Source organism: Triticum aestivum, chromosome 6A (assembly GCF_018294505.1).
Source record: "Triticum aestivum cultivar Chinese Spring chromosome 6A, IWGSC CS RefSeq v2.1, whole genome shotgun sequence".
Lineage (NCBI taxonomy): Eukaryota > Viridiplantae > Streptophyta > Magnoliopsida > Poales > Poaceae > Triticum > Triticum aestivum.
This window is the reverse complement of record NC_057809.1, coordinates 41,174,534-41,195,247: the sequence shown is the minus strand read 5'-3', so window position 1 is coordinate 41,195,247 and position 20,714 is coordinate 41,174,534. Positions and strand designations below refer to the sequence as shown.

The 20,714-nt window shown below is 45.5% G+C and overlaps 1 protein-coding gene across 1 annotated transcript; it reads right to left on the bottom strand.

Annotated features, from left to right (window-relative positions):
* Nucleotides 1-12,559: 12,559 nt before the first annotated feature.
* On the bottom strand, nucleotides 12,560-14,726 carry LOC123131898 (DNA-directed RNA polymerase V subunit 1). The gene is made up of 5 exons (XM_044551607.1): nucleotides 14,589-14,726; nucleotides 14,015-14,093; nucleotides 13,303-13,429; nucleotides 13,077-13,192; nucleotides 12,560-12,977 (listed from the first exon to the last, which is right to left on the bottom strand). Exons 2-5 carry the CDS (start codon nucleotides 14,087-14,089, stop codon nucleotides 12,801-12,803), a joined length of 495 nt encoding a protein of 164 aa, XP_044407542.1. The 5' UTR covers nucleotides 14,090-14,093; nucleotides 14,589-14,726; the 3' UTR covers nucleotides 12,560-12,800.
* Between the last annotated feature and the right edge of the window lie 5,988 nt (nucleotides 14,727-20,714).

The following is a 20,714-nucleotide window of genomic DNA, read 5'->3' as shown; positions in this document are numbered from 1 at the left end:
GAGCCAACGTAACCCAAGTTGCCAAGGGACGGCCCCGCACGGTGCTCTGGGTTGGACCAACACTTAGACAAGCACTGGCCCGGGGGGGTTAAAATAAAGATGACCCTCGGGATGCGCGACTCCCAAGGGAAAAAGGCTAGGTGGCGAATGGTAAAATCAAGGTTGGGCCTTGCCGGAGGAGTTTTATTCAAAGCGAACTGTCAAGGGGTTCCCATTATAATCCAACCGCGTAAGGAACGCAAAATCCGGGAACATAACACCGATATGACGGAAACTAGGGCGGCAAGAGTGGAACAAAACACCAGGCATAAGGCCGAGCCTTCCACCCTTTACCAAGTATATAGATGCATTAATTAAATAAGATATATTGTGATATCCCAACAAGAAAACATGTTCCAACAAGGAACAACATCACCATGTTCCAACAAGGAACAAACTTCAATCTTCACCTGCAACTAACAATGCTATAAGAGGGGCTGAGCAAAGCGGTAACATAGCCAATCAACGGTTTGCTAGGACATGGTGGGTTAGAGGTTTGACATGGCAATTTGGGAGGCTGACAAGCAAGTGGTAGGCATCGTAGCATTGCCATAGCAAAAGAGCAAGCATCTAGCATAGCAAAGATAGTAGTGATTTCGAGGGTATGATCATCTTGCCTGAAATCCCGTAAGGAAGAAGAACGAGTCCATGAAGAAGACAAACGGACATAGTCGAACGGTTCCTCACAAACGCGACGTTATCGGAACCAACCCGAAGAAGCAACACCGGAAAAGAGCAAACAACCTAGTAAACAACCACCACAAGAACATGGCATGATGCACAATCAAGTATGATGCATGTCCAGTTTAATGAAGCATGGCATGACAATATGCACAAACAATACTACAAATTAAGTGGAGCTCAATATGCAAATATGCAACGAGTTGCATATTGACAGAGCACCATATCAATTATTTAGTTCGATCTCGTTTATGTATCCAACAATATTAAATGTTGTTAAACATGGCAAGAGAGTGAAGCAAAGCAAAACTACCTATCTAGTCAAGTTTAAATGAGGCCGGGAACAACAAACAACAAATTCCGGTAAATCCCCATATGCATATTTTAGATTAGGTCCTGTTCTGCCCTTAACCATATTTTAGAGTTGTTAGGCATGCAAAACAATGTCACCAAGATAAACTAGGCAAAATTCTACCCCATTTACATATAAAGTTTATTAAATTTGGAGCTACGGTTGAATAGTTATAAATTAAATCATTTTAGCATGGCATAGGAGCAATTTTAAACAAACATCATTTTAAACATTTCAAACATAGATGAAAGTTGGATATTATTAATCTACACAAAATTCTGAGCAAGTTTCATATATAAAATATTTTAATCCGATGCACGGTTAGTGAGTTATTAAATGCATGAACTAGGGGGACTAATCTGCAAAACTGGCAAACTCTGGATAAATGGGAAAATCCCAGGCGCTGAAAAAAAACACATGCGGGCCGAAACAGGAACTGGGCCAACAGTAGGAAGGAAAAAAAAACAGAGGCGCTGGGGAGGCCTCACCCAGTGGGCTTCGGCCCAGGTTGGAGGAGGAGGCAGGCCGAGGCGGGGGCGCTGCGCTGGGCCGGAAGGCGGGGAGGAGGACCAGCGGGCGGTCAACGGGGGCGCGCTCGTCTCCCTCAATCCCGATCGGATCGGGGAGGCAGGGGCGGCGGCGCCCGATGGCGATGACGGCGAGGGACGGCGGAGACCTGCCGGTTCCGGGCGCGGGGAGCGGAGGCCGAGGCTGCGGGACCTGTTCCCGAGGTCAGCGGGGCTCGGCGACGATGGTCGGCGCCGGCGGCGAGGATCGGGGAGGCGGCGACGCAGTGCTCCGGCGAAGGTTGCAGGCGACGGCGGAGGCCGGCAACGAAGGAGCGGCGGAGCGCTCGGGCTCCCAGCGCGCGGCGGCGAAGAGAGGGCCCCGTGGTGGCCCGGTTCGGCCCCGGGGCGGGCCGGATCTGGGCCCCGGGAGGATGGCGGCGAAGTGGGCGCAGGGGAGGTGAGGTGGCGGCTCGGGATAGGCTGGCGGCGGCTGGATCTGGTGACGTGTCGCGACCCTATTGGGCGGAGTGAGGTGGCGGAGGCAGCGGACATGTCCGGCGCGGGAAGAAACGTCCGGCGGCGCGAGGAGCGGGGCTAGGGTTTGATCTGCGCGGAATTTCGGAGGGGATCACATATTTATAGGTAGAGGGAGCTAGGAGAGTCCAAATGAGGTGCGGTTTTCGGCCATGCGATCGTGATCGAACGACCAAGATGATGGGGCAGAGTTAGGTGAGTTTTGGGCCAAATTGGAGAGGTGTTGGGCTGCAACACACACGAGGCCTTCTCAGTCCCTCGGTTAACCGTTGGAGTATCAAACGAAGTCCAAATGATACGAAACTTGACAGGCGGTCTACCGGTAGTAAACCAAGGCCGCTTGGCAAGTCTCGGTCCAATCCAGAAATGTTTAACCCCCACACAAGCAAGAAAGGTAGAAAAGACCACCGGAGGAGAACGAAGCGCCGGAATGCAAAACGGACAACGGGGAAAAAGCTCGGATGCATGAGACGAACACGTATGCAAAAGAAATGTGCATGATGACATGATATGCAATGCATGACACGCAAGCAATGACAAGGCAACAACAGCGAATAACTGCACGACACCTGGCACATCGGTCTCGGGGTGTTACAACACTCCACCACTACGAGAGGATCTCGTCCCGAGATCTAGAATGGCACCGGAGGGAAAAACGGAAGAGAAAGAGGAGAGGTAAAAAACTAAGTTGCTTCTTTGACAAACGAGTGAAACCAAAGAACCTTACGAGATTGAACAAATTCGAGAAAAGAATACAATGAAGGTGAACCAAGTCGGAAACACTCCGTTAGAAAAGAGGGACAAAGAGCATTGCGAAAAACCTTGAGGTTGGAGGGCAAGATATATATTGAAAACACTCCGGTTAAAGAAGGGGATCAAGGAAGACCAAATTTGGGCAGCACTCCGGTTGAAACGGAAGGAAAAAACTAGATAAAATGAAAAGAACTTGAGCAAAAGGGCACGACACCCCGGTTTAATGGATAGGCATGAAAGAACACGATCCTGACAAAGCAAGAAGATGGGTAGAAGAGAGCAACATCACAATGCCTCCGGAACAAAAGTAAGAATGGAGTGGGATGAACGAAGGGAAACAAGATCTCGAGGGAGCATGCTTACAACAAATGCTAGAACGGAGTTGTTGGAAAACCAACAACGAAAATAATAAGCTTGATATGGTCTTATGGAATACATCTCGAATTATGAGGTGACAACCTGCCACTCACGGAAAAGAATTGGATTGATATGAACAAATTTACGAGAAAGGTATGTCACACCGGAAAGGGCAAATGAAGAGCTTGGATCATTTATGAGCACCATAATAGCAACAATCCATAGGGAAAGATTTAGGTGAAATATAACCCAAGATAGCTCCAATGACAAGATTGATGGATTTAAAAATGTCTCATTCATAACAACATGTGAGTTATGAAACATGAACTCAAATTATTAATGACATAATACCACCTCCAATAATACGAAAGAAAGAATTGCACTCCGGATAGGAAGATGATGAAAGCTTGAGTTCCCCTGAACAGAATATTGATGAACACTTCGAGAAGAAATTAAATCCTTGATGAACCATCAAGTTGAGCCTCCACGAACTCTGGTAACAAAATGATGACCAAAGCAAGAGAAGTTGAAAACACAAGGTGAAACCTTGTAATGATTTAGATGGATTACCGTGATAATTAAAGCTTGGAACTCCGGGAAAGAAAGATGAGCACTTGAAACCAAGAATGTATGATGAGCCACTCCGGAAAAGAAATTGAATAAACTTGATGAAACAAGAATAAGAGTTATGTTATGCGTATCCTTCACCAATTAAATTGACGACAACCAACGGATTCGACATATTACTTATTCTCGTAGAAAAGATTAAGAGAGATATTGCGTCAAACTTGAGAAGGTATTGAACGAACCACCGGAAGGGTTGAAACAACAAATAAATTGATATGGTGACCAAGGAAGAGAACTCTTAAACGGACCACCGGATTAATTGGAAATGAACGAAGAAAAGATAGAGAAACACTGGGAAGAATTAGAAAATGAACAAAGATGCTTGAGAGGATTTAGATACATGAGAACGAAGAAATCACGAGCCGAATAAAGATCACTTGAACGAAGCACCGGTAAAATTGGAGAATGATAGCTGAAAGCTGAGTATGAATAAGTCTTCTTAAATGATGGGCTTCGGGTAAAAGAAATGAAAAACAACTCATGAAATGCTCCAGATGGGTGAAAAGAATTCTCACAATCGAAAAATAATTATGAGAGGATGGCAACAAGCTAGAATCATGAATTTTGAAGAGAGTGGAGCAAGATATGGAGAAAATTCTTCTTCGGTCTTCCAAATATGAGAATTACGACTTGAAACACCCCCATGAATTATATAGACACTCCGGAAGAATCAAAACGAAGAGGTTGATCCAACGATGAAAAGAATTCGACAGATCTTGGAGAAAAACATAAGACTGATGATAACTCATTCCTACGTCAAACTTCGAAAAGAAATTTGTGGATAGCTCCGGGAAAATAAGAAGAGTCAGGTAAGATCCTGGGAAAAGACCTGTGGGTTAGGGCCCACTCAAAAGATACACCGTTGAACGATTTAAAAGATAGATTGCATCGGTTGAAATAAATGGCTTGAATGAGATGAACAACCTCAAAATAAGTTGAACGGATCTTGAATGACAAGACGATTCTTCTGAGATATCTTGAGCACTCCGGAACAAATGAATAGAGAGAAGTGAATTATTATGAGGTGCACCGGTATGAGACGGCATTGGAATGAGGAAAGGGTAAGATCACCAAAGCTTGACTTGAAACCACCGGAGAAGATAAAAGAAGCGAAGAATGATGAACTAGAAGCTCCGTTAGTACCTTCAAGAGAATCACCGGATACGAACACTGAAGGAAAAGAATGGAAAGGCTTCACATCAATAAGATGGATACTCGATTAAGAAATCTGAGTCCTTAAAGAAAAGGGTGGGTGGGTGGGAAAACAAAAGCAACTTGGAGACAGATGAAACAAATACCGTAGAGAAGAACTGATACTTGCTCTTGCGGATGTTGAAATGATCAGACCCACTTGAAGAGAAACACACCGGTTGAAAAAGGATTGACAAGACAATCTCGATTATCCAGAATGATTAGTATACAAATCGGAGTATGAGAACACCATTTGGGGAAGGTATGGAATCAACATTTGACATCGAAGCAACTCGAATACCACAACTCAAAACAAAACAAAGGGTTGGCTTGCAGAATAAGCCAGAACAAACATATGATAGAGATTTCGTCCGAAGTTTTCATGGTGGGGCCTACACGGGCTCGATCGTACAACACCATCATGTACAAGGCAATGCACATGACATACGAAGCGTCCCCGAGTCGGCATAGCCAAGGACTCTTTAAGACACAACGAGACCACTGTAAAATCGACCATGAATAGGCGGACCACTAGACGTCGAACCCCAATTTCATATCATACATCTGTCGGAAAGATGTCCTAAGAGCTACTTGATTTCCCACCTATGAAACTCCCGAAATTTTCCGGTTATGCAATCAGGTGTTGGGGATACAGGGGAAGCATAATATCTCACCCAAATCTAGCAAATCCTACATCCAGCTGTATCCATCCTTCAACACATAACCAAGAAACCTTCGGAAATCATCTACCTCAACCTTCGAAAAGCATCCGTTATACAAGTTATGGCGATACTCCCGAACTCCCGCCCAAGTACTGGGTGGCGTCGAGGTTATCTCACCAACGAACTGCATAAAAGAGATTTTCGATGTCGGCGTACTAAACTCAGGTATTCCAGAACTGCAATGATAAAATTATGACGACAACACCTCAAAGCTCAACTCCCCGGGACACTTCCACTAAACCCCTGACAGGAGGCACCAAGACAATGTTCTCATCATAAAACCATCGGAACGATTCCAAGATACCCGCGTGATCCTAAATTTTTTTTAGTGAAATTTGAGAAGAGAATAGTCAAAACTCTACGTCAGGATGCCTTACCAGAGCGATGAGGAGACTGGGAAGTAAAAAGAATTCCTAAACTCTCCGATATATAATTCCTAAATGACTCAAAACATTTTTCTAGACACAACTCGGCCGCTAAAAACGATCACACAGTGGGGGTCCTAAGGTCGGGGAAGGCTCTGATTACCAACTTGTAACACCCTCGATGCGACTATAGCTCCCACATATCGAGGCACGACTTAGAGGCATAATCGCATTGAAGGCATATGTCGCAAGTGAGGTAATCTTCACACAACCCATGTAATACATAAGGGAATGAGATACATAGTTGGCTTACAATCGCCACTTCACACAATACATGAATAAAGCATTACATCATCTAAATAGAATCAAGGTCGGACTATGGAACCAAAATAAAGGAAGAACCCCAAATGCGACAAAGGTCCCCGATCGACCCCAACTGGGCTCCACTACTGATCAACTAGAACGGGATAACACAAAGGACAAGATCTTCGTCGAGCTCCTCCTGAGCTTGGTTGCGTCATCTGCTCGGACTCATCGGCACCTGCAAGCTGGGTTTGGAAGTATCTCTAAGCCACGGGGACTCAGCAATCTCGCACCCTCGCGATCAAGACTATTTAAGCTTATGGGTAAGGTAAAAGTATGAGGTGGAGCTGCAGCAAGCGACTAGCATATATGGTGGCTAACATACGCAAATGAGAGCGAGAAGAGAAGGCAAAGCGCGATCGATAAAAGTATGATCAAGAAGTGATCCTATAACAACCTACGTCAAGCATAACTCCAACAACCGTGTTCACTTCCCGGACTCCACTGGAAAGAGACCATCACGGTTACACACGAGGTTGATTCATTTTAATTAAGGTTAAGTTCAGGTTTTCTACAACCGAACATTAACAAATTCCCATCTGCCCATAACCGCGGGCACGACTTTCGAAAGTTCAATCCCTGCAGGGGAGTCCCAACTTAGCCCATGACAAGCTCTCACGGTCAACGAAGGAATAGACCTCCACCCGAGACATTCCGATCAGACTCGGTATCCCGGTACAACAAGACATCCTCGACAATGGTAAAACAAGTCCAGCAAGACCACCCGATGCGCCGACATCCCGATAGGAGCTGCACATATCTCGTTCTCAGGGCACACCGGATAAGCTAAGCGTACGGGAGCCAACGTAACCCAAATTGCCAAGGGACGGCCCCGCACGGTGCTCTGGGTTGGACCAACACTTAGAAAAGCACTGGCCCGGGGGGGGTTAAAATAAAGATGACCCTCGGGATGCGCGACTCCCAAGGGAAAAAGGCTAGGTGGCGAATGGTAAAACCAAGGTTGGGCCTTGCCGGAGGAGTTTTATTCAAAGCGAACTGTCAAGGGGTTCCCATTATAACCCAACCGCGTAAGGAACGCAAAATCCGGGAACATAACACCGATATGACGGAAACTAGGGCGGCAAGAGTGGAACAAAACACCAGGCATAAGGCCGAGCCTTCCACCCTTTACCAAGTATATAGATGCATTAATTAAATAAGATATATTGTGATATCCCAACAAGAAAACATGTTCCAACAAGGAACAACATCACCATGTTCCAACAAGGAACAAACTTCAATCTTCACCTGCAACTAACAATGCTATAAGAGGGGCTGAGCAAAGCGGTAACATAGCCAATCAACGGTTTGCTAGGACATGGTGGGTTAGAGGTTTGACATGGCAATTTGGGAGGCTGACAAGCAAGTGGTAGGCATCGTAGCATTGCCATAGCAAAAGAGCAAGCATCTAGCATAGCAAAGATAGTAGTGATTTCGAGGGTATGATCATCTTGCCTGAAATCCCGTAAGGAAGAAGAACGAGTCCATGAAGAAGACAAACGGACATAGTCGAACGGTTCCTCACAAACGCGACGTTATCGGAACCAACCCGAAGAAGCAACACCGGAAAAGAGCAAACAACCTAGTAAACAACCACCACAAGAACATGGCATGATGCACAATCAAGTATGATGCATGTCCAGTTTAATGAAGCATGGCATGACAATATGCACAAACAATACTACAAATTAAGTGGAGCTCAATATGCAAATATGCAACGAGTTGCATATTGACAGAGCACCATATCAATTATTTAGTTCGATCTCGTTTATGTATCCAACAATATTAAATGTTGTTAAACATGGCAAGAGAGTGAAGCAAAGCAAAACTACCTATCTAGTCAAGTTTAAATGAGGCCGGGAACAACAAACAACAAATTCCGGTAAATCCCCATATGCATATTTTAGATTAGGTCCTGTTCTGCCCTTAACCATATTTTAGAGTTGTTAGGCATGCAAAACAATGTCACCAAGATAAACTAGGCAAAATTCTACCCCATTTACATGTAAAGTTTATTAAATTTGGAGCTACGGTTGAATAGTTATAAATTAAATCATTTTAGCATGGCATAGGAGCAATTTTAAACAAACATCATTTTAAACATTTCAAACATAGATGAAAGTTGGATATTATTAATCTACACAAAATTCTAAGCAAGTTTCATATATAAAATATTTTAATCCGATGCACGGTTAGTGAGTTATTAAATGCATGAACTAGGGGGACTAATCTGCAAAACTGGCAAACTCTGGATAAATGGGAAAATCCCAGGCGCTGAAAAAAAACACATGCGGGCCGAAACAGGAACTGGGCCAACAGTAGGAAGGAAAAAAAAACAGAGGCGCTGGGGAGGCCTCACCCAGTGGGCTTCGGCCCAGGTTGGAGGAGGAGGCAGGCCGAGGCGGGGGCGCTGCGCTGGGCCGGAAGGCGGGGAGGAGGACCAGCGGGCGGTCAACGGGGGCGCGCTCGTCTCCCTCAATCCCGATCGGATCGGGGAGGCAGGGGCGGCGGCGCCCGATGGCGATGACGGCGAGGGACGGCGGAGACCTGCCGGTTCCGGGCGCGGGGAGCGGAGGCCGAGGTTGCGGGACCTGTTCCCGAGGTCAGCGGGGCTCGGCGACGATGGTCGGCGCCGGCGGCGAGGATCGGGGAGGCGGCGGCGCAGTGCTCCGGCGAAGGTTGTAGGCGACGGCGGAGGCCGGCAACGAAGGAGCGGCGGAGCGCTCAGGCTCCCAGCGCGCGGCGGCGAAGAGAGGGCCCCGTGGTGGCCCGGTTCGGCCCCGGGGCGGGCCGGATCTGGGCCCCGGGAGGATGGCGGCGAAGTGGGCGCAGGGGAGGTGAGGTGGCGGCTCGGGATAGGCTGGCGGCGGCTGGATCTGGTGACATGTCGCGACCCTATTGGGCGAAGTGAGGTGGCGGAGGCAGCGGACATGTCCGCGCGCGGGAAGAAACGTCCGGCGGCGCGAGGAGCGGGGCTAGGGTTTGATCTGCGCGGAATTTCGGAGGGGATCACATATTTATAGGTAGAGGGAGCTAGGAGAGTCCAAATAAGGTGCGGTTTTCGGCCACGCGATCGTGATCGAACGACCAAGATGATGGGGTAGAGTTAGGTGAGTTTTGGGCCAAATTGGAGAGGTGTTGGGCTGCAACACACACAAGGCCTTCTCAGTCCCTCCGTTAACCGTTAGAGTATCAAACGAAGTCCAAATGATACGAAACTTGACTGGCGGTCTACCAGTAGTAAACCAAGGCCGCTTGGCAAGTCTCGGTCCAATCTGGAAATGTTTAACCCCCACACAAGAAAAAAAGATAGAAAAGACCACCAGAGGAGAACGAAGCGCCGGAATGCAAAACGGACAACGGGGAAAAAGCTCGGATGCATGAGACGAACACGTATGCAAAAGAAATGCGCATGATGACATGATATGCAATGCATGACACGCAAGCAATGACAAGGCAACAACAGCGAATAACTGCACGACACCTGGCACATCGGTCTCGAGGTGTTACACATTACCCTGTTTTCGGGTAAAGAATGGGTATCACTCATGAGATTAACATTCCATAATGTACCACCCCAAATATCATTTGAAGGTAATTGACCTTACCAAGGGTTGTAAAACTGAACAGTCTTATCCGACAAGTGTGATGTTCATGTGATGTGTGCTTATTATGTGATGGTAAGGTCACCGTGTTTGAAAGAGGTGGCCAGAACAACACATTGCACAAAACCAAACAATTATGATTTGAATCTGCTCACCCCTAAACTACATATGTAGGCGTCCAATCAATATGCAGAAAACTGCTCAGCGGTGCTATGCTGACAACCAAACTAGTTGCACAACATGGGCCAAAGGTTGTTTCTACTCAGCCAGGGCAAATCAAACAAGCCCTATAAGGGCATCGCCAACGCTAACCCGCTAATTTGCTTCGCCATCCATCCGCGGACAGAGGGTGAGGCGGTCCGTGGACATTGATGCCGAAGGCTGCCATCCAATGCTGCCAGCATACATTTCAACCACGGTTCACACTAATCAGACATAATTCAGGCAAACACCGCAAATTTTCATATAAACCGAAAGGCATTCATGCAAGCACGATGGAATTTCATTACATTTCAGACATTTAGAACAAAAAACGCTATGAAAACCTATCCTTCGGTTGTGGTTGTCGTCCACTTGCTTTGTATTCTGCATCGGCGACCACGTCCTCCATCTACCATCTCCATGAACGGCGGCGGGGTTCAAGACCCGAGAACTGGAGGTGCGGTCTCCGGCGAGGAAGAGTAGGACATGGGAGACGGGCCGACCCACTTGGGACACAATGCCCTGCCGCCTCCCATTCCCTACTCATCCTCGTAGGAGTCCATGACCTATCCGTCGCCGGCACCGGTGGACGTGAGGTCGATGATGGGCGTGGATGGTTCGTCATTCGTCCACCTGCCATGGCCGCCTCGCTTGCGTGCTCGCCGTTGATTTGGCCCTCCGCCAGTTCGAGGAGCAGGCTGTACCTTTGCTCCTCCTGTGCCTACATGCCGGAACACCAACATAGGAGCCAGTGCAGGCTGATCCTTCATCACCATGGTGGCAACGTAGTGCGCCTGCGCCTGCTCCATGGTGAGTCCGGCATGCACTGGCGCGTGGTCCAGTGCCGTATAGCCGTCAAAAACCTCAGGCGAGCTGGCCGGCATGCCCAGCTCGATCCGCCTGACATGGCGGGACTGACCAGGCGGCTGCAAGGGCGGCCACCTCGTGCTTCGTCTCCATCGATATGCTCTCCCACAGAGCATTCCCGCTCGCTATCATGATGGATGTGGTGCAAGGGAGGAGGAGTTGTGGCGTGGAGTCTAGCCGGGTGTGGCCGCCTTTAAATAGCGGATATCGGTGAGGCCAAGCGCCCGAGTGCGGTAATGTGTGGCACCGGAGTTGGTTCCTCGGTCAGGGAGCCTGCTTAATGGTGGCATACGGATGGACGCATTGAGCAGGCGTGGTAGATATTCGTCCCGTACAACATACGTGATGCATGAATGCGGGCAGCTAGCGCCGAGCAGGGACGCACGCGGGCGCGTGAGATTTGCGGGAAAAAGTGCACCCGGATCGCTCGACGGAGCAATACAGGTCCATCTTGGATGGCTTCCGCGGTCTAGACATATGCGGGCGGCTTGAGGGTCGGCATTAGAGATGCCCTAAGTAGGGTATGTATGTGAAAGGATGACATTGTCGTCCTAAGGAATTGCATTGCATCGGTCCAACGCAAAGATGATGACATTTCAGTGAATGTGTAGTTCCCAAAAAAACACAACAAACGAATAGTATTTCTATGAAATTCATGTACTCGTTCCGCACAAACCAAATAGATCTATAGGAAACTGTGAACCGGAATCCCCATTCATATGTTTTTCCTATGATAATCCTTCAAACCATATGATTGAGGCCTCAAAATGCGATGGACATATATCCAAACGGCATGGTCATACAGGGTATTGCTTCACACCGGAAAAACGTACCAGCAAATATATATATTTCACATGTATTAGGTACTGTTTGTACACACATCACCTATTAATGTGCAAGATTGTACCAGGATATATTGCATCCTAATTTTCTTGAGATTTTTCAAAACGTTTCAAACAGCATAAAGTTGCAAGCAAACTTATATAGGGTGTACATAAACACATGGTTATCTGGATCTTTGTTGTCCAAGAAGATGCTATACAACAACATCTTGAAAACAGAACAAGATGAAATTATTACCTCTTCGGGAAGCAATACCCTACAGTGGGAGGCTCCACCATAGTGAAACCCATATTTGTCAAGGAAGTTCCAAGAGCTTTCTGTCATATGTTCCTCTGGGGGAAACATCAGTTGGAACTTGTCCAGAACGCACTTGTGTAGTAAGCATGCTGGCACAAAACTAGCAGCAACTAAGGCTGTAAAGTAGGAAGCCATTCACTGAGTGAAAACAAAAATAATGGCCCTGATGCCATGGTTGTTGACTATATATTTCTTCCAAGTTTCAGTAGTATTCTCAACCGATGGCATTAGTGGATTATGTGAACAGTAAATTCCGCTGACAACATATCACATACCAAAATAAAACTGAATCAAGTACACTATTATGATATTCTATTTCTCTAGAGAAAAGAACCTCCCAATCAATTAGCACCTATGTGCATTCACTATAAACTGAAAAGACAAAAGAACAAGGAACCTGAAATCATACTTGAGATTACCAAGCCAACACTATAAAACAAGCGGTGTGCGATATGCTCGCCTACCGGACTTTTGTTTAAGTAAAAGACCAGTGATTAATCTATATAAATTGGACGATTACTTGGCTTCTGCTTGAGTATATACGCAGTGCTATAGTCCAACAGTAAAGTACTGCATCTATCAAATTCAGGGCATAAGAAGAATTTATTAGAGTTCACAAGTACCTGACAGTCACATGCCGACACATTTTCCTTTCCATTGCTCTTCTTAACCTGAGACATGAAATATCTAGATTTAGATTGAAACAGGGAAATCTGTATAGAAGAATAAAATATATAGTAATATTATAAGCTGTTTTGACCTATACATACCTTTCCTTTCTTGATACAAAGGCACTTCAAACATAGCAAGCTCAGTAGTTGCCTAAGTTCACTAACATGACAAGGATGATATACAGGTACAGGCAGCTCAATGTACCCAAAATGCCCTAGAAGGTCATATTGCCTTTATTAGTAACAAGAGAAAAGGGGATCCTGGAGTGCTAGAGGACAATGTTTTGGGGCATGAAAGAAAACTAATAAGATTTTCTTTTAGAACCTTCGCATTTGCCATTTTCAGAGGCACCACATGAGTTGCATTCTCCTGTTTCGAGTGGTAAGCCAAGGAAAGAATCCCTAAGCTGTTTTGGTTGAGTAACAGGACAGTCATTTGTAGAATACGTACGCTGCAGAACATAAAATTTTGCATATCAGTAATGTTCAAAAATGCAAATACTCCTTGCAAAAGTATAACAAATACGGTTATAAAAATCTTCACTGTGCAGAATATACCCATTAATTAAATGATTATACATGAAAAAAAATAAAAGATTAAACCATATGGATGGAGGAGCATGCAACATCAAGTACTAATTCAGTCCATGAAATCCACATTTATAGCTTAGCTAACTGAACAAGTGACAATGTCCCTGTATCAATGGTCCACGAAAGGAAATTAAAATGTCAGAACTCAATACTAATATATTATCTATAGCACATAGGCCCATAGGGTGCTCCCAGGGCCATTTATCTTGCAAATTTAAAGTTATTGCAACTGTTGAAATTATATACCAATCACATTGAATGATTTCAGATAATAATGAAACAGAAATAAGAATTTTCATCTAGACAGCATGCAGAAGCAGTTCTCTCAACTGTGCTCCCTTATTATGAGTAATGTGAGAGATCACATTGCCAATGTTTTTAATTCAGCATGCATATATCTCTACATGCCAGCATGAATAGTAAAATCAACAAGAAGAAGAACATACTATCTCATGCTCGCTGGATAGGCTAAGCTTAATGCTCTGGATGGCACCTTCAGGGACCGATGGGTCCTCCTCCATCACTCTGCAACAGAAGGGACAAACTAGCGTCACAGATTGATTTCTAAGAAATTAAAGTAGGACAACTGATTGATTTCTAAGGTCCTCCTCCAACCCTTTCGCTAATTCTTATCAGTGAAGAAATTAAAGTAGCTGGACAACTGATAGATTTGTAAGTACCCAAGATCAAGAAGCCCACTATGGTGGCCTCAAGCATGCATGTGGTGCGTACATGAGCGCTAGTTGGGACACATGCATCGCTCTGTACCTCACATGCATTTCCGCGTCCCAGGAGCGCCGCAGAAGAAACAACAAATTTCCCTAGAAAAACCGCAATTTCCTACAGAAGCAGAGACGCGAACCGCGCGCATGAAGCCATGAACAGACCAAAGCCCGCCCCCCAAAACCAGAAACCCCATTCCGAGCGACCCACCGGCTCGTCCCCCGCTCGCCGGAATCCGCACGAACAGACCGAAGCCCCGGGCACAGATTAATATTAATAAGAAAAACCCGCGCTTACTAGCTAGATGCTCCACCTCGCCGGCGCCGCCCGGTGGTCGTCTTCGCCGTGGCGCCTGACTTCCCTCCCAACCGGGCCTTAAGCCTAGCAGCAGCAGAGGAGTCGGAGAGAGAGAGGAGAAGGAGGGTTTTTAGCCAGTGCGCCTCGGAGAAGCCAAGGAGAAGGTACCAAGAGGATGCTCGCTCCGCTTTTATGGCGGTGGAGGTGAGGCGTTTGGTGTGCACACATTTCGAGTGCCGTTCTCAAAGCTAGCCAGTGGCATTTCACATGCTCTTTGTATTCCGAAATTACCTGGGAAGAAAGCACGCAGCGAATAAGAAATTCCTGATTAGTGGACTTGCCTGGGAAGTCTAAAAGTTTACCTAACATTTTCTTCAAAAATAAGTCTATGCATAATAATGGTATATATGTGTCCACTGGTGTAGGCTGTTAGATGTGTATAATCTTTTTTCTGTGTATCCCATTGTATAAGGGGTTTCTTTCACTTTACCACACATGTATATGTATAGGACTTTTGGCCCTCAGCGAAAGTTAATTGCTCATTATCCAACATGGTATCAGATGCTAGGTTAGCCTCTCTCCCACATGATGCAACTCTGTGCGTGCTCCATCCTCGCTGCCGCCGCTGCTAGGCTCCGTCCCTAGTCTCCGGCCGTCTGGTCCGCAGCCTCCGCTGCCCGACTCCTCTCGAGCCGGCCGCTCGCTTATCGTCCCCGTTGCAGCCTGCCGCCGGCCGTGCTCGGCCTTGTCGGGTCTGCAGCCCCCGGCCGCTTCCTCCCCGTTTGGCCACCACTCCGTTCCTGCCCCGTTCGGTCGCCGCCGCCCCTCCGACTCCGACAGGCCGCCCCCGCCTCCTGCCTCCCCGACCGGCTGCGATCGACCTGCCTAGTCGTCGCTTGCTTCCCAGCCTCAAGTGATTCCCTTCTCGATCTAGATCGAGTTCGGTGTCCGTTGACAAAAAAAAACGAAGCAGAAGAATAAGAGAGACTTCCTCATGTCTTCTTTCGGGCTATGTCGATGTCCCTCGGTGCTTGGTGATCTTTGATGGCACCAACTATGTTGAGTTTGCGGGTTTCATGCGTATTCATATGTGCGATCTTCTGCTGTGGGGCGTTCTCTCTCGCATAGGTCCCCTGTCCGCCATGCCCGGTTGCTCCTGATAACCCACAAGTATAGGGGATCGCAACAGCTTTCGAGGGTAGAGTATTCAACCCAAATTTATTGATTCGACACAAGGGGAGTCAAAGAATATTCTCAAGTATTAGCAGCTGAGTTGTCAATTCAACCACACCTGGAAACTTAGTATCTGCAGCAAAGTGTTTAGTAGCAAAGTAATATGATAGTGGTGGTAGCGGCAACAAAAGTAAAGCCAGCAAAAGTAATGTTTTTGGTATTTTGTAGTGATTGTAACAGTAGCAGCGGGAAAGTAAATAAGCGTAAACCAGTATATGGAAAACTCATAGGCACCGGATCAGTGATGGATAATTATGCCGGATGTGGTTCGTCATGTAACAGTCATAACATAGGGTGACACAGAACTAGCTCCAATTCATCAATGTAATGTAGGCATGTATTCCGTATATAGTCATACATGCTTATGGAAAAGAACTTGCATGACATCTTTTGTCCTATCCTCCCGTGGCAGCGGGGTCCTATTGGAAACTAAGGGATATTAAGGCCTCCTTTTAATAGAGAACCGGAACAAAGCATTAGCACATAGTGAATACATGAACTCCTCAAACTATGGTCATCACCGGGAGTGGTCCCGATTATTGTCACTTCGGGGTTGCCGGATCATAACACATAGTAGGTGACTATAGACTTGCAAGATAGGATCAAGAACTCACATATATTCATGAAAACATAATAGGTTCAGATCTGAAATCATGGCACTCGGGCCCTAGTGACAAGCATTAAGCATAGCAAAGTCATAGCAACATCAATCTCAGAACATAGTGGATACTAGGGATCAAACCCTTACAAAACTAACTCGATTACATGATAAATCTCATCCAACCCATCACCGTCCAGCAAGCCTATGATGGAATTACTCAAGCTCGGCGGTAAGCATCATGAAATTGGTGATGGAGGATGGTTGATGATGACGACGGCGACGAATCCCCCTCTCCGGAGCCCCGAACGGACTCTAGATTAGCCCTCCCGAGAGGTTTTAGGGCTTGGCGGCGGCTCCGTATCATAAAACGCGATGATTTCTTCTCTCTTCTTTTTTTCTCTCCGAAAGCAAATATATAGAGTTGGAGTTGGCGTCGGAGGGTTTCCATGGGGCCCACGAGGTAGGGGGCGCACCCTAGGGGGGGCGCCCCCCCACCCTCGTGAGAAGGGTGTGGGCCCCCTGGTCTTCATCTTTGGCGAGGATTTTTTATTGTTTTTTATAAGATGTTCCGTGGAGTTTCAGGTCATTCCAAGAATATTTGTTTTCTGAACATAAAACAACACCATGGCAATTCTGCTGAAAACAACGTTAGTCCGGGTTAGTTCCATTCAAATCATACAAGTTAGAGTCCAAAACAAGGGCAAAAGTTTTTGGAAAAGTAGATACGACGGAGACGTATCAACTCCCCCAAGCTTAAACCCTTGCTTGTCCTCAAGCAATTTAGTTGACAAACTGAAAGAAAGAAAGAAACACTTTTACAAACTCTGTTTGCTCTTGTTGTTGTTGTAACTATGTCAAGCCAGCATTCAAGTTTTCAGCATAGATTCTCAGGTCTCATAATTACTCATATCAATAACATAATCAACTAGCAAGCCATAATTATAAATCTCTGATGACAACACTTTCTCAAAACAATCATAATATGATATAACAAGACGGTATCTCGCTAGCCCTTTCTAAGACCGAAAACATAAATGCAAAGCACCTTTAAAGATCAAGGACTGACTAGACATTGTAATTCATGGTAAAAGAGATCCAATCATAGTCATACCCAGTATAAATTAATAGTAATGAATGCAAATGACGGTTGTGCTCTCCAGCTAGTGCTTTTTAATAAGAGGGTGATGACTCAACATAAAAGTAAATGGATAGGCCCTTCACAGAGGGAAGCAGGGATTTGTAGAGGTGCCAGAGCTCTGTTTTGCAATAGAGATAAATTGTATTTTGAGCGGTATACTTTCATTGTCAATGTTACAACTAAGAGATGGCGATATCTTCCATGCTAAACACATTATAGGCGGTTCCCAAACAGAATGGTAAAGTTTATACTCCCCCTCCACCAACAAGCATCAATCCATCGCTTGCTCGAAACAACGAGTGCCTCCAACATACATCAGGTCCCAGGGGGAGTTTTGTTTGCAATTGATTTAGATTTAGTTTGCATAAAGCATGGGACTGGGCATCCCGGTTACCAGCCACTTTCTCATGAGTGAGGAGCGGAGTCCACTCCTCTTGAGAATAACCCGCCTAACACGGAAGCTAAGGACAACCTTGGTTGATATATGAGCTATTCGAGCATACAAAACAGAATGTTTATTTGAAGGTTTAGAGTTTGGCACATACAAATTTACTTGGAACGGCAGGTAGATACCGCATATAGAAAGGTATAGTGGACTCATCTGGAATAACTTTGGGGTTTAAGGGATTAGATGCACAAGCAGTATTCCCGCTTAGTACAAGTGAAGGCTAGCAAAAGACTGGGAAGCGACCAACTAGAGAGCGACAACAGCCATGTACATGCATTAAAATTAATAAACATTGGATGCAAGCATGAGTAGGATATAATCTACCATGAACATAAATATCGTGAAGGCTATGTTGATTTTGTTTCAACTACATGCGTGAACATGTGCCAAGTCAAGTCACTTAAATCATTCAAAGGAGGATACCACCCAATCATACCACATCATAATCATCTCAATAGCATGTTGGCACACAAGGTAAACCATTATAACTCATAGCTAATCAAGTATGGCAGAAGCAACTATGATCTCTAATTGTCGTTGCAAACATGTTTATTCATAATAAGCTGAATCAAGAACGAGGGACTCATCATATTTACAAAAACAAAAGAGGTCGAGTTCATACCAACTTTTCTCATCTCAGTCAGCCCATCATATATCATCATAATTGCCTTTCACTTGCACGACCGAACGGTGCGAATAATAATAAGAGTGTACGTGCATTGGACTAAACTGGAATCTGCGAGCATTCAATAAACATGAGAAGACAAGGCAATATGGGCTCTTGGTTAAATCAACAATAATGCATATAAGAGCCACTTCAACAATTTAATTATGGTCTTCTCCTACTGACCCCAAAGAAAAGAAAAGAAATAAAACTATTTACACGGGAAAGCTCCCAACAAGCAAAAGAAGAACGAGGAATATTTTTGGGTTTTCTTTTTAATTATTACTACTACAACAGAAAAATAAACTACTACTAATCTTTTGGTTTTTCTTAAGGTTTAGCAAACACACAAGAAGAAAGCAGGAAAAAGAAAATAAACTAGCATGAATATTACAGTGAAAAAGTATGAGCACCGACATCTAGCAATGAGTGTGTGTGAACATAAATATAATGTCGGTGAGAAATACGTACTCCCCCAAGCTTAGGCTTTTGGCCTAAGTTGGTTTATGGCCATGGCTGGCCTGGCAGATATCCATAATAATAATTGTTGGGGTCGTACTGTGATGAGGAATAATAGTTGGGATCATACTGATGTGCATCGGTTATTGCCTGCTGAGCTGCAGCGTTGAGTCGAGCTGCCTCCGCTCTCCTCTCGTACTCTTCTGCCTCCTCTCTGGTAATAACATATCTTCCTTTTGTCTGTGAATCAAAGAAGGCAGGAGCAGGGAGAGTAATATGGAAAACACGTCGTTTATCAAAAATTAAACGATATAAGAGAGGTGATTCAGGCCTCTCAACAAACTGGTGCGAAGCCATAGAGTCATGATCTAAATATGCAGGAGGCAACTCCATATCACCCTCACGAATGTCTATCTCAAGAAAATGAGCTAAGCGGGTTGCGTAAATTCCTTCAAAGAAATCTCCATTATGTCTATTATGATGCAACCTACGAGCTACAATGGCTCCCATATGATAAGATTGGTCTCCTAACACAGCACTCCTAAGAATGCTAAGATCAGGGACACACATGTGACATGCTTCATCCTTAGCATTTATGCATCTACCGATGAAGAGAGCAAAATTATGTATAGCAGGAAAGTGAATGCTCCCTATGGTAGCCTGCGTTATATCTCTAGATTTCCCCACAGTTATACTAGCAAGAAAGTTTCTAAATTCAGATTTAGGGGGATCCCTAACACTACCCCATGATGGAAGTTTGCAAGCAGAAGTAAAATCATCTAAGTCCATGGTATAAGATTTGTCATAAAGATCAAACATGACTGAAGGAGAATTACGCGAAGATGAATACTCAAACCTCCTCACAAATGAACTTGTGAGATCATGATACCGGGGGCATTTGTTAGCCTCAAAATCCTCAAGACCGGCATTGCGCAAATATGCTTTGAATTCTTTTTTAATTCCCGCACGGTCCATAAAATTTTCCGACGGCCATTCGCAAGGCTGTACTGGAGCGTCTCTTGGTGGATCCTTGTCAGCATCGTGCATAGCAATTCTGGGTCCTTGCTTCTTAGAGGAACCACCTTGGAACATCTTCCTAAGCATATTGTTTTTCTCTGAAAAATTCTGAAATTTTTAGTAACTTCAAAATAAAAGTAAACCAAACTCAATAATATTGATAGCAGCTACTCCTACAAGTGCCTAGAGCCTATATCAAGCATTAGAACTACTTGGAACCATATAAATTTGACATGCAAGCTCAAGAACATGGTCACCTATGCAGCACAAATTTGCAAAGAATAAAGCACTAGAACAAAAACTAATTGGACCAATGGAGGAGTCACATACCAAGGAACAATCTCCCCGAGCAGTTTTGCGAGAGGTGCTTTGAGCAAGGAGATCGAAAATCACAGCAAAAGTGGCTGGAACTCGTGCTTGAGTTGATTTTTCGGGTTTGTGTGAGACAGAGGAAGAAGATGGGTGCTGGGATAAGTGGAGGAGGGCCACCGTGGGCCCACGAGGCAGGGGGCGCGCCCTAGAGGGGGGGGGGCGCCCACCACCCTCGTGGCCAGGTGGCAGCTCCT